Raw genomic sequence first — 23,207 nt, 5'->3', positions numbered from 1 at the left:
TTCCTCATGTTCCGTTTTCTCTTTGAAAGACCCAAGGAATTCTAGACAGAAAACAACATTAAGAGAACATGAATGCTGCATGGTCGAACGTTCAAATATAAAAAAAACAAAGCCAAAGCTCAGGTTGCCCACAAAACAGGCTTCACTGTTGTTGTTTCTCAAATAATACAATTTAATGTTGTATAAAATATTTTCTAACCTTGAATACGTGTGTAGTCTCGTCTAGTACTGTGTACTGCTCTCTTTATGCCAGACAGTCAGTGAAAAACATTAGTATACAGCTCTGTAGAATAAAACATTATTACACAATGTATTATACATAAGGCTACGATTTTGTCTTGTGGGTCATGGAAGTCATGGAATCCGTGACTTCCGCCCCGGGGGCTGGGAGCTGCAGGGTCCTGATGCCTCCCGCAGTAGCAGGGAGCTGTAAGGTACCCCCGCTGCCTAAGGCAGTGGTCCCCCAAGCTCCCAACCACCATGGGCGGGGGGGGGGGGGGGGGGTACCCCACAGCTCCATGCCAGCCTCGGCTGTCAGGAGGATCCCCGCAGCTCCCCACCAGCTGTGGTGGTTGGGGCACCCCAGCAGCTTCCCCCCACTGCTGGGGAGGGGATGGGGGAACCCTGGAGTTCTGAGTCCCCATGGGTGGTGGGGGCCCCAGCCACCTGCAGCTGCCCAGTCCCTTCCCATTTTATGAATATTTTTAATAAAAGTCAGGGACAGGTCACGGCTTCCATGAATTTTTCTTTATTGCCCATGACCTGTCCCTGACTTTTACTAAAAATATCCATGACAAAATCTTAGCCTTAATTATACAGACCAAGGATGATGATAAAATATTCATAATAGTGAAAAATGGATACTGGTCTGTATAGGCTGCCTACCCTAACGTGCAGGTAATTGTCTTGTCCTTGAATTACATCTGGTGAAGGCTGTACATAGGTAGGGTGACCAGATGTCCCATTTTTAAAGGGACAGTCCCATTTTGGGGGACTTTTTCTTATATAGGCCCCTACTACCCCTCACTCCCTGTTCCGTTTTTTCACAGTTGCTATCTGGTCGCCCTATACATAGTACACGGGTGCTGACAAAATTATGACCATACGTACCATCTTAGAGATAATAGGCTTTGTAATTGGAAAAATAATACTGGACCATGTTGACAATGACAGTAGTGTAAGTATATGAGACTGACAAAAGTAGTGTGCAAAGATGCTATGCTTGTGTCTAAGGCTATCCAAAAGGCTGACATCGTATTTATGAAGTCATGTGTGTTTTCAGCAATAGTCCTAATGTACGTGTACAAAGGGCAGGGTGAAGATTGCTCAGGCCACCTTCACTTTTGCACTTTCTGATTTTTGAGTGTTTCACTATGCAGCCATAACTTTCTCACTGTAGGTGTTTCGTGTGAAGTAGATACTAGGTTAGTGACCTCAGTTATTGCTCTTCTCAGATTTTTTTGTTCCTGGTTTGGGACAAGCTTTGCCTTTTTACCGATGTGTGCAGCTCCCTTTAATGTCAGAGTGTGTTGCATTTGTGAAACCAGCCTTTGACTTCTGTAAATCCAAGGACAGAGAGACTCTGCCCCTCTGCAGACCTCACTAAGGGTCTTGCTATATCAGGGGCAAAGATCAGCAGTGGCATCACACCCAGAGTTTAAGGACACAGGAGCTACTCACTAGTCTGGCACCTGACCTCAGTGGTGTTAGTTCCTTAAACCTAGTTGTGCACCATCCTGTCACAAACGGAGATGGGTAGCAGGGTTTTGGAGGGTAAATTAGATGCTCCAGTTAATAAGAATGGGAGGAGCATCAGGCACATAAGCATTCAGCTGAAACTCCTTTCCCCTTCTCCTCTTGCCACTCTTTTTATGGTTTTCCAATCACGTTGACTTTTAAGAAATATTTTTCTCTGAAGTATGTTGTGTGAAAGGCCCTTGGGAGCAGGAGTAATGGACTGTACATCAAGCACTGCAGAATGCTCAAAAGAAACAACATGAAAACATGGAAGAATCTCTCTCTTCCAGTTGTCATAATCTTGGGTGGTGTTTGTATCCGGTATCATTTAAAAAAAAATGTCAGAAGTGATTTTGTTAAGTTTACCATGTCCCTTTAAGTCAATAAAATAAAGCTATGGGGGTCCCCTTGGAGCTTATTCCATGGCCATTCATAATTCCACAGCAGTAGTCTGGGGCCGTGTTACCAGCTGGCAGTTCTAGACCCTGCAGAGCAGCACAGGGCTCTTCTGTTGAGCCATCTTAGCTCAAGTGCTAGAACCCTCCCTAGAGATGCTGAGTGGCTCTGGGTACGTCAACACTGCATTTTAAAACCATGGCAGTGAGTCTGGAGCCCATGTCTACCAACTCAGGCATGCAGTACAGCACTAAAAACAGCAGTGTAGACGTTGCAGCTCAGGCTCTGAAACCCACCCTTCCTTGCCAGACTTCATGACCCTAGCGCCAGCCCTCCAGCCCAAGCCAGCTGTCTTCACAGCTGTGTTTAGTGCCACAGCATGAGCCCAGCGAGCCCAAGTCTGTAGACCCAGGCTCTGAGACTCAGTGCTACAGATTTTAAAAGGCAGTGTAGACCTATCCTCTGAGGTTAGGTCCTATGTGTCCAGCTAGCTCCAGGCAAGTACAAGGGGATTTGGATTGTGTCTCAGGAATAAAGCCACCTAAGGACTTGGGACAGTGGATAACCTGCAGGGAAACCCTAGGAACAGCCAAGCTTGGGGAGAAATCTTAGGCTGAGTGTTTTTCAAGGGTTTTTTTGTTTTGTTTATGGTTTGTTGCGGGGTTTTTTTGGTGTGGGGTAGGAGGTTTGTTTGTTTGTTTGTTTCCACTAAACCTAAATCCCAGGAAGGAGGTAAGTTTGTGCCATATATAAACACTGTGCAAGGCAGGGTGGGATCATAACCTGCTTATTAACTCTCTTTATTTTGCCAGTGACGGTCGATTCTGTCTATGTAATATTGCAGTAATATTGGCTGTTGTAAAGAGTTAATTTTGTTTTAGAATTTTATCTAGATGTGTTCTTCTGCTAAAATTCCTAAAAGAGAGTAAGCTGTGATCTCCTCATCAGAGTTCTGGACTCTGTATCTGTTGATACCCTGTAATTTAGTTGAACTGAATAATTCTTAGAGAATTATACTGTAACCATATTATTTTTATTTTCAGTTTACCATGATATTACAACAACTTTTAAAAAAACAACCATACGGATGAAGAAGCAAAACAAAGGTAACTAAAAACGGGCTTGGAGCTTCTAAGCATTATTTACCAGCTCATTCATGTTCCTGTGACAAAGGAAAAACGTACATACTGAAGTTCATTATTCTTTGATGTAATGTCGTCCTAGAGATACAGCCATCCTATTTTAGCTGCTGTTTGTTGCCAGTGCCGTACAGTAGGATTACCAGCCATTGCCATGTCACTATGGTATATTTAAATCATTGATCTCCTCTCTTCCTGGTCCTGTTTCCCTCCCACCATTCCTGCCTCTTCCTCCTCTCAGCACCCAATTTGTCTCCCCCAGCTACCTCAGTTTGTTCTCCCTCCGCCTTCCTCAGGGTCTGCTCTAGGCTACCTGGGTGTGGGAGCTGCTCTGGTGCTGGCTGGAGGTTAGAACTATTTTCTGCCAGGAAACTATTAGCGACAAAGACCATTAGAGCCAGTGTAGGGGCCACCCAATGAAATTAATAGACAGCAGGTTTAAAACAAATAAAAGGAAGTTCTTCTTCATTCAGCGCACAGTCAACCTGTGGAACTCCTTGCCTGAGGAGGTTGTGAAGGCTAGGACTATAACAGGGTTTAAAAGAGAACTGGATAAATTCATGGAGGTTAAGTCCATGAATGGCTGTTAGTCAGGATGGGTAAGGAATGGTGTCCCTAGCCTCTGTTTGTCAGAGGGTGGAGATGGATGGCTGGAGAGAGATCACTAGATCGTTACCTGTTAGGTTCACTTTCTCTGGGGCACCTGGCATTGGCCACTGTCAATAGACAGGATACTGGGCTGGATGGACCTTTGGTCTGACCCAGTATGGCCATTCTTATGTTCTTATATACTCTCACCACCTTACCCACTTGGTTTGTGCTCTGGTAGCATGTCATCCCAGCTGTTTGCTCCCCTGTCCCCTCCCTTAGTGGGTGCTCTCCTAAGCCACCTCCTGAACTGTATTAAGCTGGCATATTGGTGCTCTTCTTTGAGTTTTGGATGTGCCTCATGCATGAGAGATTGGAGTCTTTTGAATAGGACTGTCCATCAGGGCCACGCATGCTCCTTGCTCCTCATGTTTCCATGCAAGGACATAAAGGGTAGGGTGGCTCCAATCCTTCCTCAGGTCCCTCTTACTGCCTGTGGCTGTGAGAGAGAACCTGGTGAGTGTGCAACCTGCTACTCTCTTCTGAGCTTCAGAACTTGTTCTTTTTGTCACTAATTTGGTCAAGAAACTTTGTCTTCACCCCTCTTCTTCCGCATATTGGATGTTTCCAAAACAAAGAAGCAGAAACTCTGCAGTACCCCCGTACAATGGGTTTGGGGCCTCATGCTGGCTGCCACATCTCATGGCTGTCTAAGCCATCAGGGTTCCTCCCCATCTTCAGATGAACTCCTCCCCGTCGATGATAGGCACAGCCAGTGCTTCTCCTGTTAGGGAAGGACCATATACCTTTTTTGTCCTCAGGGACCCACACGTCCAGGGGCACTCAGATCAAGTTACACCTGCTAGAACAATCCATGTGAGTCACTTTGGACCCAGAGGAAACAGCAACCACAAAAGCAGAGCTTAGAATGAGCATCCACTTGCATTCCCAGGAACACACACCGTATCCTGGGATCAGGGAGGAAAAAACAGTTGTTTGTCATCAACAAAGCCCCAGCAGTAGGTGCAGCACCTATGCCCATGATGCAAAGGCAGATGCCGAGAGGCCAAGCCAGACAACGTAAAGACCATGCAGAATCATCTAGTAAGAAGGGTACAAAACACTACTTCTCCAAAGACAAAACATCTGAGACCCTCCATCAGCACTGGAATGGTTCTGGAAAAAGAGAGCCAAAGCCAACCCAGTGCCAAGGAGCTGTCAGTGGAGGAAATGGTCTCTGGAGGGGACATCCTCTGCACCAAAGTGAGGACGAGCACTGAGCCTGTCACTCTCTGGCACCAGCATTTGCAGAGACATGCTCCTCTTCACCCTGCCGACCTACTCCTCCTCACTGGCATCAAGTGGGAGTCCCTCTCCCCTACCCTTAGAGGGTGACCCCAAGGAAAGTGATGAAGAGCCCTCATTTAAAGCCTGGAGCAGATTGCCTTTTGCACATCCTGGTCGAGGAGGAGATCTTATTCTCCAGGGGTATCGTTAGCCTGGCCACCCATGCAGGAGCCAGCCATTGCTCCACACTCGCAGGAGATGGTGGAGAGACAGCTGCAACCCCCATCTCCACCTGAGGACGCAGCCTCATTGCCTGACAAGGTAGTGACACCAGCCCCTACATGGAGAGCTGATGAGCTCAAAGCATTCCAAAATCTCTTGTCCCGTATTTCAGAGATCCTAGACTCTAAATGAGTGGAAGAGAGATACCAGGTGTCGTGAAGGGCTTTGAACATTTCTAGGCCCACTCAAACCCAGGATCCCCAGTAGTATCATCCGTGCAGGAGAAGTCAAAGTCTGCTAAGGGTAAAGACCTCTTTGGGCATAAAGCATTCCCCTCTGCCTCACTGCCGCTCCGGGCTGCAAACTACCAGACCTTGTTTGCAAAACAACTTCCTCACTTGCATGTGGGTCACTCCCTTCCTGTCTCAGATCCCACAGGAGAACAGAGAGAAGCTAAAAGAACTCATGAATGGCCCAAATGGTCAGTAAATCGTGGCCACCATCCAACACAGCTGCGAGGTCAGTGCCCATATCTGTGATGATGAGGCAAGATCATGGATTCTAACGTCCAGTATATCAACAGCAGTTCAAGCCCCCAGAGGGATGGGGAGGTCTTTAGCAGCAGAACAGACAAAGTGCTGAAAGACTCAAGGGCTGTGCCAGTCTTAGGTGTTTAGGAATACCAGCTTCCTCGTCAGAAACCACATAAACCAAGCAGAGCCAGAGGATATCACCTTACTGTTGGGGCTGACAGCCCAAATTCCGACCCAGGAGAAGACCCCGGCATGCCAAAGGCCACCTGTTACTCTCCTCCACGGTACACCCTGTGCCCTCACAGGGGCAGTGGGGTTGATGGCAGGGCTGGCTAAGGCTGCCACTGCCTTTGGGAGCAGCCTTGCCCCTTTCTTTTAACTGATTGATTCAGATGGAACTCTGAGACCCTTTGGAGAGCCACGCTCACACATGCTGGAAGAAAAAAACGTTGCTTGCCCTACGAGTTCTGCGAGATGTGGTCATCAGTGTAGGTTCCACAACCTGCCCTCCATTCCTGCTTTGAGTCCTCAGCTAACCTGGGCTTCAGTCTGTGAGGGCGCTTAAGGAGAGTCCTGTCCTCCACCAGGAGGCACTGGCCACGTGCAGCCATGACACACGCCGCTATTCAAAAGACTCTGATGTTGCGTTCATGAGGCTCGTGCCCACCTGCCGTGGGATCCACGCTGCCTGCAGCACTTTGAAGAACCACAGTTTTATTGTAGGGTGGGCAACCGTTCTTTCTCACGACTTACCTAATTCCTGAGCCTAATGTACTTATACCAGCCCCTGTCCATGTCTGCATGCACTCCAGCGGTGTGTTCTGTCGTCTCGCTAACGTAGCCTGTAACACAGATATCTTTAGGAGGGGCTTGTTTAAACTCTTAGCATTTTAACATACAGCCATTCAGCTTGTTGTTTATTTTCAACATATTTAGTTTTATATTCTAAGTACCTTCTGTTTTAAAAACAAACAAACATACGTTATGTCATAAGTTGGCATTAAAGGCCAAATTTATAGTTTCCGGCATAGACATGACTTCATCTGGAAGGACTTCATTTATGAGTTGTTTATGACTGCGTTCAGAGGTGAATAAATACAGTCAGCAAATGAAATCACGTTCACACAGGACAGGTTTAGACTGCTGCTGAGTGACTAATCGGTGCTCTAACTTTAATATGCAGTAGGGATATCAATACAGCTATATGGTCCCTTTTTTTGTTTATAACCCCAATTTCACGGTAGCAATAAGACTCCAACTACCAATGTGTTCTCAAGGGTTGTTATGTTTCCGGAGTAGTAGAAATCACTCGGGGATTGGTTCATAGTGAGCCAGAGGCCTGCAGTAGTCCAGAAATACTACCCATTGTGTTCAATTGCTTAATTATTTCAATATTCGCAGATTAACAATATTTTTAGTAGGCTGGTACACTGAAGCTTTGCAAGTACCATTTGATTTTGTTGCTTACATGCTGTTCTATTACAACAGTTGCTAATATACAAAGTTTATTAGCATAACATGCACTCTGTTAGCATCTAAAAATTAGTGTGAACCCTATACTACTTTTCTAGGGCGAAAAACTTTTATTTTTTCAGTAAGACTTCTGTTAGTGTGACTGTAAAATCTTAATGTGGGTTAGAATATTATGTATAAAGCAGCAGATACAGAGTCAAATTGTCCCCGCATTTAGATTCCTACATCTCCATTGAATTTAATGAGGTTATAAGTTTATAAATAAGTAAAAATTTCCCTGTAGTGTTCCAGGCTAGTCGGTACAAAGAAATCTCAATATAACTTGCAATATTTTAAAGCAAAAATATCCAAAGACCAGCAGTAATGCTACTGAACTAAACACTTGAGCAAACTGTTATGAACAGATGCTGTTATTAATGTAAAATATCAATGTAAAGCTCTCATTTGGAACAATTAGATTCTCCCAGTGAGAAACAAAACAAGGCATTCCTTCCTTATCTCTGTCATGCTGTCTGGAGTGGCTCACAACCATGAGTGCCTATCTCAGGGCAGACTGTCAGAAACAGGACTAACACCCCAAACTGGTGGCGTGTTCTACCATTTGATTTCACCAAGACAGTAACACGTGAACTCCTGGATCACTCTAACAGTCTTACCCTGGAGTCAGACAGTCTCCTTAGACTCTCCAGTCTGTCTTGCCACCCAGACAAGCTGGACTTAATGATAAATGGTCACTTACATAAAAAATCACACCACATTCAGGGTGCTCCCAGTCCCAAGTGACCAATCACTTACCCCGGATCAGTTGGTACTCTAGATCTTACACCAAATACAGCGCTTATAGACAGTTCTATAACAAACTAGCTAAAGGTTTATTAACTAGGAAAAAGCAGTGTGTATTTACAAAGAGCAAACACATACGCACAAATGAGTTGTGATTCAAATCCTAAGAGTGACAGATTTGTAATGATCTGTCAATTTGAAATGTCTTTCAGGGAAAACCTAGGGATAAATCTCGGTGACCTCTTGGTTCAGTTTAGTGTCTCTGGCCCTGTAAGAGTTCAAACAGCAGAGCTGTAAATTTCTTGTGACGCTGTTTTATCTTTTACAGTTAGGCTTGGTGTACATGACAGAGTTAGGTCAACATAAGGCAGCTTACATTGTGAGTGTCTACATACAATGCTGCTTCCGCCAAAGTAGGTGGCCTTCTACAGCAACATCATTACTCCACTTCCATGAGAGGTGTAGCACTTATGTCACTGTAGCTTGGGTGATGCAGTGTCTGTGTAGACACAGCTTTGTTTGCACTGGCTGTTGGCTGTCAGCCCCAAGCGGGACTCTCAGCTGCCTCCCTGCCCACCCCAGCACTGACAGCCGAAGCTAACAGCCAGGCGCAGGCTCACAGCTGGAGCCCCCTCACCCATTTGCTGACAGCCTGAGTCTTCCAGTCTGAGAGGAGCTCCCTTGCATGTAGCATTTCCAAGGTGCGATAGGGCCATTCACCAAACCATTGTGTCACAATGTTCCTTAGTGGCCTGTTTAGTCGACAGACCTCCTGAATGCGGGCTGGGGGGGAAATTCCTATGCTTGGGTTCATAAGTTCAGAGCAAACATTTTCAAAGTTATAAAGCAAAACGTACATATTTCCTTATAGCCTGGAATAGCGACATTACACGTGAGATTAGTGCAGGCAGGAACTTACAGCTTTTCATAGAGAGTCTAGATGCTAAATATATTCTTAGAAAACGAAAACCTATTTTAAACAAAACTGACATCTAGATGGGCTGGATTGGTTTCCAGCTATTAGCATGTTGGTTCTTAGTGAACGCCTATGGCCCTGACCAGAACTGGTGCCACAATCGCCATTCCAGGATGGTCTGCAGTACCACATTTATGTAACATATCCAGAAGCAAGAACAGCGGGGGGCCCCAGGTAAACTGGCATTTATTCTCAGATGTCCTCCTGCATTATTATTAGTAGATTGCAAAACAAAGCCTAGCCTTTTCACCATCTAATGTTTCTTCCAGAAATGGTCCTCCAGTAGTTTAACCTCTGATTGACACCCTGCCCTGTAGTCTATCCCCATTCCTCATATATGTGATAACCCCTGACTGATCATGCTTATAGCAGGAAATGTAGATGTTTGGGTTTTGTTCTGTGTACATAGGTGTGTAAGGGGGAGATGGGTGCCATACTCCCATTTGTGTCCTTAAAAACCTCCCCCTAAATGTATACATTTGCCTGTGTCCCACATTAAACTGTATGGCCTGTTCTTTCCCAATAGGAAGAGATCATGAGTCCATAATAATGCTTTGTACCTTTGGATCATTTGGCCTTCCTCCTGACCCCAGAATGGTACCTACCAGTCCTTCCATAACACTTCTCTAGAAGAATTCTAGATCTGGTTATAAAAAGCAAAGCCCTATTCTGTTTATAGTAAGCAAAAATATCATTTACAGTGGAGTCGCATCACCCGCACATTTAACTTACGCAAATTCAACTGTACGTGCTCGGCAAAAAAAAGAAAAATAACAATAACTCGCGGCGGTGGAGTACTGTACAGGAGTCGACGGGAGAGCGCTCGGGGGGGTCGATTTATCGCGTTTAGACTAGACACGATAAATCGACCCCCGCTGGATTGATCGCTGCCCGCCGATCCGGTGAACATCTCGCCGTGCTACATGTGATTTCTAGTGTTTAAAGATACGTATTTTTCGTACAACATGGCCCCTAGACGCAAGCCAACTACTTCATCTGGTGCTCAACCAAAGAAACAGCGATCTATTTCAACGCTGGAGGAGAAACTGGCTGTGTTGGACTTACTGAGAGACGGTATGACAGTCTCCAACGTGGCGTGTAAATATGGCCACAACGAGTCTAGCATCCCTGCCATCAAGATTCGAGAGAGAGAAATTCATCAAGCCGTGGCATCAAGTGCTCCAATAACTGCTAAGGTGACGACCCAGGTGCGTGATAAGACTTTAGTGAAGACTGAAAAGGCATTAAACTTATGGCTGGAAGACATGAACCGTAAACGTATACCTATCGATGGCAACACGTTGCGAGAAAAGGCTCTTAGCCTCTACGCGCTGTTCAAACCTCCCGCCGAAGAGGGACAGCCTTCTGATGAGAAGGAATTCAAAGCCAGCCATGGTTGGCTTAACAGTTTTAGGAACCGCTTCAACCTCAAAAACGTGCAGACTAGTGGTGAAGCTGCATCTGCCAATGAAGAGGCAGCAAAAGCCTACCCCGAACAACTAAAGAAAATCGTAGAAGAAAAGGGCTATCCTCCGGAACAAGTTTTTAAAGCTGACGAGACTGGGCTCTTCTGGAAAAAATGCGCAACCTCACTTACACTTCGAAATCAGAAGGACAAGCCCCTGGCTTCAAAGCAGCTAAAGACCGCGTGACTGTGTTGTTTTGTGGCAATGCAGCTGGGCATTTAATAAAGCCGAGCTTGCTCTACAGGGCTGCAAATCCCCGTGCCCTAAAAAGCAAGAACAACAATCTCCTGCGCATGTTCTGGCAATCAAATAACAAGGCTTGGGTGACGGCAGCATTATTTCTGGGTTGGTTCCACACATGTTTCATTCCGGAGGTCAAGCGGTACCGCGAAGAGAAAGGACTTGACTTTAAAGCGTTGCTGCTCATAGACAGTGCTCCTGGCCACCCCGCGGCACTCCGGTTTGCACATAACGACGCTGAAGTCGTCTTTCTCCCTTTTTTATTCTTTCATTCTTCCATCTCTTTTTTTGACTATACACTATTTTCGCTTTACGCGCTGACTTTAGAACCTAACCCCCGTGTAAGATGCGACTCCACTGTATTAGCAATTTACAGAGTAGAAAACATACCAGAAATAAAAACTTGATTAAGAAATATGTTTTAGAACCCAGCTTATGAAAACTAGCTCTGATTTTATGTCTCTAGGGCAGTAGACGAAAGACAAAGGTTACAGAATGTTTCTCTTATATTTGGCCTGTCCATGTGACATTTCATCCTGGAAGGAATGTGAACGTGCACAGCTAGACAACTTGTATAGTGTTCCCTCAGCTCTCAGACAGTGTCGCTCGTTGCAATACACAAGTGTTTGACTTCAGTATTGCTCTAGCGATACAGTATCCATTCTTTGCTCTGAAGCATTACCCAAAAGGACAGTTACTGCTCTTTGGTTAGTTTTAGAATACACAAGATTTCATTTTCTTTCTCATCCAGTTAAAGCATTTGTTGATTGTTTTGCTATACGATATGCTTAGTGTTATATCTTTTTGTATAGTGTCAGCAGTTCTAATTGCACAAAACATTCATACATATTGAAGTATCCTTTGCTAGAGAAAACAATCTCCTCTTCCTGTTTAACTGATTGGTCTAGGTCACACAGTTCTTGAAGCATTTTCAACACTGCATGAAATATTCATACTAGTGACTACAATGTTCTGGACAAACCCTATTTGGGATTAAATTAGAAGTATAATTCTAATTTAACATTTAAAATACTATATCAAATGTATAGATATAGTTAAATTGTCAGAATGTTGTTGTAAATCACGTGTCTATGCTGGTTCCTTGGTCATATTAGCTAATGGGATCTTTGGGGTTCTATAGATGTTTAAAATCCTACTATTCATATCCTACCTCAGCCCATGCTTAGCATTACAGAAGCTAAATCCAAAGCTATAGCAGAGTAAGCTTTCTTCTCCCATTAAAACAGTCATAATTGTAACCTACAAGAATAGTCACAGTGAAATAGGTGCATGACTTGTAAGATAATTTCTAAGATTAACTGAACAGGCAACGTGACAAATAATTTGTAAAATGCAGCAATAAGGTCATGAAGCACCATAGCAATATCCTATGGCTATCTTTAGTATAGAGGAAAAGTTACAACATTTCAAAACCTCCAATGCAGTAACAATGCCATGAGGCAAGGCATATGCAGATTCATCTTCCATTAAGGTATCTTTTCTCCCTACGTGGTAACAGCACTCTAGCTCCTATTTCTCTGTCCTGAAGCCTCGTCTTATGCAGTATTAAAGTTGGTGAGGTACTTTATAAACTCCTTCCCCACTAATTTACAGCATTTCTCTCAATAAATGGTCACAAAAGACAAAGATTTTGAGATTTTTAGTACAAAATTTGTAAAACTAAGCTCAGTATTGTTTTGAGTATATTAGTTTTTTCTCTTCTTAACTTCTTACTTTCCTTAGCTAAGCTACTTCCAGAACTGTAATTTGTTATAATATATATGTAATATATAATTCTCATAGTCTAATAGTAAATATTAAACAATCAAAAGTCTGTTGTTAAAGAAAAGTTTTTATTATGGAGACAGTTAAAACCTAAATGCAAACTTTGCTTTAAAAATTTCATTTAAGTTATGTTTGAGGGTGCCACTATTTTCTTATCTGTTGATCTGTATTTGGTTAGTTACCCAGAGAATGTAACAGTTTATTCCATTAACATGTTGTACTTGAGTTTTATTACTTAGAGCCCTGAAAGTTTATTTAATTAGCAGGAGTTAACGTCAACTGGCTTCCTTTTGTGCCTAGCTTATATCTTTGTTTGGCATGTGAAAAATGTTCAGTAGTAGGTAGGCTCCTTTAAAAGCTACGCTTTTAAGTGGCTCTGCTGGTTCAACTACAATAGCATCATGTGGAGCTCTCCAGAGCCCATCCCCTCCCTCACACTTACTGCAGCTTTGCGGATGGAATACTTGTGCTCAATTTATGCTGGGAACAAATCTTGACCAGTAGTTGATTGTCTAAATTGCAAGACTGTGATTTTCATCCATTAAAAACCTGCAGAAAGCTGTGTTTTGACTAAGGTGGGAGAAAGACAAGAAGCAGAGCCATGGAAATGGGAAATTGTGGACCATTAACAAATGAAAAGGATTTATAACCTTTCAAAGACCACTCAGATGTAATCGTATCGAAAACTTGATTCCGTCTTTGAGCATAAAATCAACACTTTCTCAAACAGCGGAAGAATAGCTTCAGATGGTTGTCATTTGTTTTCCGATTATAGGTTAGAAGAAGAAGAAAATGTTAATGTAGTAAAGCCTGCAGTACTGGAATAGATTTTTTTCACCCCATTTACTCAGCAACAAGACTGTCCTGCAGAGTGGAGTAATCTATAAAAGCTGTCTTCGCAGGTTTTAAATACAATTATTTAAATCTATGGCACATAGGCTTTTAAAGATTTATAGACCTAGGTCACATGGAACAGATCTTACTGGAGAACTAGCGCAAAATTAAAAAAAAGAAAAAACCTTTCAGTAAAATACGGCAAGTTTTAGTAAAACATTTGCAATTAGTTCCAATGCACTGTAATTATGCAATAGAATCAATACAAAGTTTACATCCATCCACCCAACTACTCAGCTTGTTTTTCTTTAAATGCCTCGCCAATCTACTAGAATTCTTTGAAGGGGTCAACAAGCATGACCCAGTGGATATTGTGTACTTGGACTTTCAAAAACCCTCTGGCAAGGTCCCCAAAAGCTCTTAAGCAAAGTAAGCAGTCATGGGATATGGGGGAAGGTTCTCTCCTGGATGAGTAACTGATTAAAAGATAGGAAGAAAAGAGTAGGAATAAACGGTCAGCTTTCACAGTGAAGAGAGGTAAATAGCAGTGCCCCCCAGGGACTGTACTGGGACTAGTGCTGTTCTATATATTCATAAATGATCTGGAAAAGAGGTAAACAGTGAGGTGGCAAAATTTGCAGATACAAAACTACTCAAGATAGTTAAAACCCAGGCAGACTGCAAAGAGCTACAAAAGGATCTCACAACACTCGGTGACTGGGCAACAAAATGGCAGATGAAATTCAGTGTTGATAAATGCAAAGTAATGCACATTGCAAAACATAATCCCAACTATACATATAAAATGATAGGGTCTAAATTACCTGTTCCCACTCAAGAAAGAGATCTTGGAGTCATTGTGGATAGTTCTCGGAAGACATCCACTCAACATGCAGCAGCAGTCAAAAAAGCGAACAGAATGTTGGCAGTCATTAAAAAAGGGATAGATAATAAGACAGAAAATATCATATTGCCTCTATAAATCCTTGGTACGCCCACATCTTGCATACTGCGTGCAGATGTGGTCGCCCCATCTCAAAAAAGATATATTGGAATTGGAAAAGGTTCAGAAAAGGGCAACAAAAATGATTAAGGACATGGAACAGCTTCCAAATGAGGAGTGATTAATAAGATTGGGACTTTTTAGCTTAGAAAAGAGACAACTGGGGGGGATATGATAGAGGTCTATAAAATCATGACTGGTGTAGAGAAAGTAAATAAGTGTTATTTATGCCTTCTCATTACACAAGAACTAGGGGGTCACCAAATGAAATTAATAGGCAGCAGGTTTAAAACAAACAAAAGGAAATATTTCTTCACACAACGCACAGTCAACCTGTGGAACTTCTTGCCAGAGGATGTTGTGAAGGACAAAACTATAACAGGGTTCAAAGAAGAACTAGATAAATTAATGGAGGATAGGTCCATCAATGGCTATTAGCCAGGATAGGGAGGGATGGCGTCACTAGCCTTTGCCAGAAGCTGGGAATTGGCGACAGGGGATGGATCACTTGATGATTCCCTGCTTTGTTTATTCCCTGTGGGGCACCTGGCACTGGCCACTGTCGGAAGACAGGATACTAGACTAGATGGATCTTTGGTCTGACCCAGTATGGCCGTTTTTTTGTTCTTATTTACATCAACGTGACTGTGAAGAATATAGAGGATAATAAATCTGCAATATTTTATCCTCAAAAGAAGATTCTGGATGCTTTCGCTCTTCACAATCTAATTCCATGCCATTTTTAGGCTACCACTGGCTGGTTTGTGGTATCCAAGTTTTTTTATTCAAGTTGTAATGATTTTACTAGCTTTCACATAATGTCATTCACATCTGATTTTTTTCTAGGGCATGGTCTTCATTGCCATCGAGCCATCATTACCATCTGCAAGCTAATTGGGATTACAGACATGTATGCCAAGCTTTCTGGATCCAATAATCTGCTTAACCTCACCAGAGCTCTCTTTAAGGGTTTAGCAAAACAGGTAAATTTTAGTCTGTACTTGCAGTCATATTTGCAATGGTCAGAAGGTGAAATATAATCAATGCTTTGTGGTATAGTACAGAGTAAATTCTAGGTTCAAAAAGTAACAAAGTTCAAATGAATTCTACAATTCCAGGAGAAAACAGAATTTGAATTTCAGTTTCCTCTTTCCACTCCCTCAGCAGTCATTAGTCACTTATAGGTGTCCATCAGTAACTCTTATGTATTCAAGTATAAAGTGCCTCAAGGGGAAATCTGAATTTGTGGGATTAATTTGCTTTTGTCAGTGACATTTAAAAAGCGCAAGGAGATAAAGCTTTAATCCTGCTTTTATTGCTGTTATTTCTTCAGTCACATTTTGGGTTGTCTCTGTTGGTGTACTGAACACAATCATTGCCGCTCCTGAGCAACAGTGCCTGAGAACTAGTGGGTAGGAGTCTGTAGTCCTGACTGCTGTGGGCCAGTCCATAGTCAGCTGACATTTTAAATGTAATCTGCAAAAAAAAAAAAAAATCTCACATTTTCTACTTTAATCTGTTGCTAGTCTAGTTAAAGAATTGCAGGTGCTTCTTTCAGCTTTTTTTAAACAACACTGTTGTAGATTATCCATCTGTTGTAAGAAGCTCAAGTGATTTAGGAGCGTTAGCCCTATTGACTGAACCACTTTTGGAAATATGTTCCTTAGCTAGCAGGAGTGAAAAGTAGCAATATGTTTGTGTGAAAGGAAAGAGAGGCCCGTTTGGTGCATCAGTGCTTTAAGAGATGTGTATTAAATGAGTTCTTCTTCACGTCCATTCCACATTAGGTGTGCGGTGCCGCATTCACAAGCGTCGGAAACTTTTTCCCTTAGCGGTTCCGGGTGGTCCGGTGGGGCCCCCCGAGTGGTGCCGCTGCACCATACATATATAACCCCACCGGCCCGACCTTCTCCACTTCCTTCTTACCGTCCATGAAGGTGTTGGAACAACCTCTCTCGTAGAAGAGCAGTCCCTTAGCCTTTAGAGTGGCTGTTATCAGTTTATTAACATATCTGTTGTGGACACTTAAGTCGTTAGGTGCTTGGAGGCCTCCAGCACCCGCCCCGGGCCACAGGGCATGCCACAGGCCCACGGCTTCAAGGCTTGTGCCACGTGCTGCAAACCTATGCCAGTTAGTGACCCCCATGAGTCGTGTCTACGTTGCCTGGGGGATGGACATCAAACTGAACAGTGTAGGATTTGCAAGGCGTTTAAGCCAAGGACAAGGAAAGAAAGAGACTTTTGTCTAAAACAACTGTTAATGGAGGTCACATTGTAGCCGCCAGGCCCGGAGCACCCCACCCCACTCAGGCTTCCTCGGTGCGTAGTGCCCCAGAGCCGTCAAGAGACCCGGCACCGGCTAAGGACCATAAACTGTCGGCCCCAGCGCGCCAGGCTAGGCCCCGGCACCGCTCGACCTCCCCCGTGCGGCCCCTGGTGCAGCCGAAACGAAGGCGCGGTTGTTCCCCGCACAGGAGGCCGGTGCCTCCCCAGGCCCTGAGCGCCGATAAGAGCGGGAAGGCCTCGGTACGGCACTGACAGCAGTGGTCCCGGCAGCACAAGCCCCACCGAGTGCAGACCTAAGTGAGCTCAGTGCGGACGATGGGCTCGAGGGCATAACGGATCACCCCTCTAAGCCTGGCACCTTTGAGGCTGCAAAGGACCTCATCGAGCTGTTGGCGGCGAGCCCCCTCCCGTGTGGGGAGAACCCTCCGGCACCCATGTTTTGGGTGCCATCGAGGGGTAAGCCGGCAATGGTGTGCCGCTCGAGGACACTGTCCCGGCACCGCTCCTGGAGTTGGTCCCAGTCAAGCTCCGACTCCACGGACTCACTCTTGCCAGCTGCCCGGAAAGAGGTTGCAGCACTGGCAGCGGGTCAAAGTGAAGAAGCACCGGAAAGGGCACGCCGCTCTCCGGCACCACCCAGAGACTGGTACCAGGAGGAGTTGAGATGGTCCTTGCCAGAGGACTCCCGCAGACAGTCCCGGTCCAGGGAACGCTGGCCCTGGTCCAGATCCCGGTTCCAGTCCCAGGGATACCGGTACTGCTCCCGCTCAGCCAGGAGCCGCTCGTTCTCCTGCCGGTGCAGATCATTGGCATCGCCATGGCCTTCGCAATTGGCGTCACCGCAGTCCAACGCTGACTCCGGCCGCTATAGGTACCCGCACCGGGACCCTGACAACAGGGACCCTCGGGAGCTGGCAGCCCCAGTGGGGGCTGCCAGGCCATTGGCCCTTCTGGACCCCCTGGGCCTATCAGGAGCGCCAAGGGGCCCCGTCCAGGGCAAGTTACTCGGTGCAGACAGTGCTGGCGGCTACAGTATCTAGGCCTCCAGCATCCCCCCAGCATAAACCCGAGAGACCAGCACCGAGCCTGGTGCCATCCCATGGACTCCCATTCCGGCCTGAGCCGGAGGCCCCTCCCACGGGAAAAGGGGAGCAGGAGGACCAACCGGAGGGGGTCAAGCAGCAGCTGACCTCCTCTTCTTCCCCCAAAGAGGTGGTGGCAGGTACAGAGGTGTCCAGCCGTCCACCGATAGACCATAGAGTTGCCCCACGGATCGCTGCGCAGAGTCGCCCAAAACTTGGGGTTGCAGGCCGAGGAGACAGTTGAGCAGGAGGACCCCATGGTGGACATTTTGAGCCCCGAAGGGCCATCCACAATAGCGCTCCCACTCATTAAGACCATTCAGTCTAACTATAAGAGTATATGGCAGACCCCGGCCTCCAGCGCTCCAACGGCTAAAGGAGTGGAGCGTAAATACTTTTCACCATCTAAGGGCTATGAGTTCCTGTTCTGCCACCCAAGTCCATGCTTCCTAGTGGTCTCGGCGGTGAACAAAAGGGAGCGCCATGGACAGCAGGCCCTGGCCCCTAAGGTCAAGGAGGCAAAACACCTGGACCTTTTTGGCAGAAAGGTGTACTCGTTGGGGGGCCTTCAGCTGAGGATTGCGAACCAGCAGGCCATCCTCAACAGGCACAATTTCAGCTCCTGGGCGGCGGTGGGGAAGTTTAAGGACAACCTCCCACAAGGTTCCCAACAGGAGTTCATGGCCCTGGTGACGAGGGCAAGGCAGTAGCCAAGACCTCTCTCCAGGCCTCCCTGGATTTGGCAGATGCAGCGGCTAGAACAGTTGCATCAGAGGTGGTCATGAGGCGCTTGGCGTGGCTCCAGGAGTCAGGCCTGCCCCCCCGAGGTCCAGAATACGCTCCAGGACCTCCCTTTCAAAGGGTCTGGGCTCTTCTGGGACCAGACAGACACGAGGTTACATAGCCTCAAGGACTCGTGGGCTACGCTTAAGTTGCTGGGTATGCACACCCCGGCGACCCAGAGGAAGTCCTTTAAGCTGCAGCCTCCCCCTCAACGCCATGCCGTAGGCATGAGCCTTACCTTAGGCGAGGCAGGGATAACAGGCGACGGCGCAACAACAATAACCATAATGCACCAAGGCCAGCACAAACCCCCTCCGGGCACTAAGCCAGGCTTTTGAAGATGCCTCGTGGTCTAGTACACGGACCTCTCACTGGATTCGTCCCTTTGTTTCCTGAACCGCCTGTCCTGTTTCTCCCGTGCGTGGTCCACCATTACGTCAGACCGTTGGGTCTTATGCATGGTGCGGAACAGGAACTCACTGCAGTTCACCTCCCTCCCACCCCTCTTTTCCGTCCTTCTTCAGGGACCCCTCTCACAAGCATCTCCTAGAGCAGGAAGTCTGCTCACTGCTAGAGGCGAGATCTGCAGAGCAGCTTCCTGGTCCTCGGTGCACACCTTCACAACCCACTACGTGGTCAACCAGCAGGCCAGAGAGTACGCGGCGGTTGGCAGAGCAGTCCTTTGAGCAGTTGTCCCATGACTCCTCCCCTCCTCCAGAGGTAAGCTTGTGATTCACCTAATGTGGAATGGACGTGAATAAGCACTCGAAGAAGAAAAAACGGTTACTTACTTTCTCGTAACTCTTGTTCTTCAAGATGTGTTGTTCACGTCCATTCCACCACCCACCCTCCTACTGCTCTGCCGGAGTCGCCGGCAAGAAGGAACTGGAAGGGTCAGGCCAGCGGGGGTATGTATGCGGGGCACAGCAGCGCCACTCGGGGGCCCCGCCGGGAGCCGCTAAGGGAAAAAGTTTCCGATGCTCGTGCACGCGGCGCACACACACCTAATGTGGAATGGACGTGAACAACACGTCTCGAAGAACAACAGTTATGAGAAAGTAAGTAACTGTTTTTTCTTCTTGGTACGCTGAATGGGCAGCAGAGGTGTTTGCTGCTATAAGTGAATACCTATTCTGAAGAATGAGGCTTTAATGAATCATTTTTCTTGGTGGTGGGGGAAAGATTGAAAATCAAGTGAACAGAATTTCCTTGAATAACAGAAATTACTACCTTGAAAATTGTGTGCTGTGGACATCACAGGTACTTTGTTATTATTGAAGCAACAAGATTCTATTAAACTGCCTTGTGTCTTCAGGCTAATGGCAAGTGTACTTTGGCCATGGGAAGCTTACCATACGACATCTAACATCCAGTTACCTGCCCACACCTGCCCTGTGAGATCTACTTCCTGGGGATATTCATGTAATTTAACTAATCTTCAGTCAGTTCTTGGCAGGGTAGGATTATTCAGCCCTATCACATGTATAATAAACAGAGCTTTTGGTATGTTGCCACATTTTGTTACTCTTTGTTGTTACTATCCCACTGCATGCCTTCATCATAGGCCAGTAGCCTTTCCAGAAAGCGGTACTGCTGGGAATGACCTTACAGTGCTAGCAAACCAGCAGTCCTGGGACTTCAGCATTGCAGCCAGAAGCACACAGCAGAATTCCCAGTGTTCGCACCATTCACTGGATGTTCTACATACGCTTACGTGTTCTTTAGTTTACATACAACAGCTGAAAAACAGACACTTTTTGTTGCTACTTACGCCATTTAAGCAGGCAAACGTTGTTCAGTATTGGTATGGAGGTAAATACAGAATGGAAATTATTTAGATAGATCAATAGGCTGAACTTGTCCTGGTTCAATTCTTTCTTGTGACATTAATAGAATTTTTTTTTAACCTCTCAAACAGGAAACCCATCAAGAACTAGCAGATAAGAAAAGCCTCTACGTGGTAGAATTCCGTGAGGAGTGTGGCCCCCTGCCAATCGTAGTTGCTTCACCTAATGGAGGTGTCAGGAAGGAACCAGAACCTATGGATGAGGTTCCCAATACCAAGCTGGAATGGAGTGAAGTGAGAGTAGCTCAAGGAATGAAACGTTCTTCCTGGGCAAATGTCAAAAGGACAGTGTGGTGAAGAGCTGGGATCTGTCCATGCCAATATTCAAAGAGGTACAGCAGCACAAACCCAGAGAAAGTCCAGCTCAAACCAGTGATTTGGCTAGATGTGCACTTCAGCACCATGTTGGGTTGCTGCTGCTCTGCCTTGGGTGCTCAGCAGCCTAGCTGGCTTTTCTGCAAACGTCTCTTGCCATCCACATTCAGCTAATGAACAATCTGCATATGAATGGCTGACGTGCGTCCACGCCAATCTCATACGCACCAGTGCTCTGCTGCTGTCCTTGGACCTGCTCTGTAATCAGGAAACCCTGTTTTTTCTTTACAGATATTTGGGAAACTATTAAAAACGTTACTAAAATAAAACCAAATCATTCTCATAATTTAATGTGCTGCATTTTCCCCCAAAGCTGCTTACATTTCTGTATGTGCTTTCAGAGCTCAGCATTTTGTGCGAGGATAGATGTTAGTACATTGACTCTCCACACCTCTGTACCATGTAATCTAGTCCAGAGTGAGAGGGGAGGGATCGCTGTGAAATTAGAAGGGCAGAAGTGTTGACAGGGAGGAGTGTAGGACGAAGGGAAGCCAAGGGCTGGGGCAGAGTTGCTGGAGGTGAGACGGAAGATTTACTTGGGGGAGGGGAATGGGGAAGGACAACAGGAGGAAGCAGGAATGGTTTGAGCCGTGCAAAAGAAAGGCAGGGGGATGGGGAGATGGTGATAGGGGGAGGGCTGCAGAGTGAGGTGCGATGAATCAGTGGTAGGAGCTATCCGTGTCTAGGCCAGTGTTTATTGAGCTTGTCGACCCCTCAGTCGAAGTAAATCATCATCATTCACAACCCCCTGATGTTTACCGTGAAAGAGCGATAGAGAGTTATCAGTGCTAACCCAGTATCATTAATTTATGTGCTTGGTTTGGGAGGTTGACAAAGAATACCTGGACCTTGAAGGGGAAGGTTGCATAGGAAGTGGGGAATTCAGATTTTCTTTATTTAGATTGTAATAAAATTTTTAATGATTCCTGACACGTGCCTTTCGTGAGCCACCAGTGAGAAACACTGCTCTAGACCAGAGCAATGAGGCAGGCTAGCTGGGGCACTAAGATGAGCTGCAGGAGAAGTCATTTGGCAGTCAGCAAAGCAACCAGGGAGCAAGTCAGTCAGTCCTGGAACCATCTGGGGTAACTGTGTTAACACAGATGAGGATGTTTCACCACATGGTGAATAGTACAAATGTCTGAGGGTGATCCTTCCTCCCAAAACACCCTGCACTCCCCTCTGCTGCTTGAGAGAGCATCCTGCTTGGCTGGCTTTAGCAATGCAGCTTGAATTGGTACAGCCCACCCCACTGTCCACTCCCAGCCTAGCCCAAGCCTTCCTGGTTGCAGTGAGAATGGCCGCAGAGGAGCTCTGAGGTCGTCAGCAGGGGCTAAGTTTGTAGGTCTTCAGGTGCTGGTCCCGATCTGTATTCCACATATAGCTATGCACATGCGCCCAAGTATGGAAATTCCTGTAAGCAGTGTCTGTTGGGCCCCCCCATTCACAGCCGGTCTCCTGTTCTCAACAGAGAGTATAAGAGGCAGTGCAGGCCGACGCATCTCCAGTTCCTCGTTACCATCATGTGGCCTGAATCAGAATCCTGTGTCCTCCCTTCCTTCAGCTCCTTTGTAGACTCTGTAAATACAATTACCAGTAGTTTTATCCTTCTGAGCCTGTTAGCTAGTAGTTTATAGTATAATTAGCATAGTATATTTTTCCCCATTCCTGGAGATTCCCTGCCTGGGTCTGGGACTATGCTCAGAGTCCCAGGCTTCAAGAATTGTCTCTCTTGCCCTCACTCCTTCCCTATCAGCAGCGAACATCAGTGCTGCCTCTGCTGTCTGGATGAGACGCATATCTCTGCAAAGTGCAGTATTTGTCGCTTGTTCCTACCCAGAACTCAAGAATCTCCTGAGCTTCACCTGAGGAACTACCTGATGGAGAAGGCTGTGAGACCCTTCTTCAGTCCGAGCCGGGGAGAGACACTCCCCCGCCCGCCCCCCCCAGTGCATCAGCCTGAACTTACAATCAGCACCCCTCTAAGTATGTGCTTAGGAGTGGAGCCTCCAGAACTTAAGTCCAAAGACTCTTCTTCTAGGGCTTCCCATGAGAATAGAGGGCACTCTAAGCCCAGATCCCCATTGAGGACTGTCCAGAAGAGACATGTTCCTTCCCGTTGAGGTCAGGTGAGCCTTTGTGCACAGACCTAAAGAACTGGCTCTGCTGAAAACACCTGGACTGGACGGTGAAGTGCATAGAAAGAAAGATCCTCCTATTCTATCAGTCATGCCAGCGCCAGAGCGGAAGGACCAACATCTACTGGTTCTGTCTACAAGTGCAGATCCAGACTCATCATTGGTGCCATCTGGTTTGTTCAAGGACCACTCTGCCTCGAAGGGTGCAGCAGTTCCATCAGACTTGACTGCCAGA

General features: G+C 46.1%; 1 protein-coding gene across 1 annotated transcript in view; it reads left to right on the top strand.

Moving 5' to 3' along the window:
* MRPS5 (mitochondrial ribosomal protein S5) overlaps positions 1 to 21,108 on the top strand; it is a 95,724-nt gene extending 74,616 nt beyond the window's left edge. The window contains exons 9-11 of the mRNA XM_048842224.2: positions 3,177 to 3,239; positions 15,309 to 15,445; positions 20,532 to 21,108. Of these exons, the coding sequence (XP_048698181.2) occupies positions 3,177 to 3,239; positions 15,309 to 15,445; positions 20,532 to 20,756 (425 nt within the window). The 3' untranslated portion in view covers positions 20,757 to 21,108. The remainder of the gene's footprint in view (positions 1 to 3,176; positions 3,240 to 15,308; positions 15,446 to 20,531) is intronic.
* The last annotated feature ends 2,099 nt before the right edge of the window (positions 21,109 to 23,207 follow it).

This window comes from Caretta caretta, chromosome 3 (assembly GCF_965140235.1).
Source record: "Caretta caretta isolate rCarCar2 chromosome 3, rCarCar1.hap1, whole genome shotgun sequence".
NCBI lineage: Eukaryota > Metazoa > Chordata > Testudines > Cheloniidae > Caretta > Caretta caretta.
This window is presented reverse-complemented; position numbering and strand designations above follow the sequence as displayed.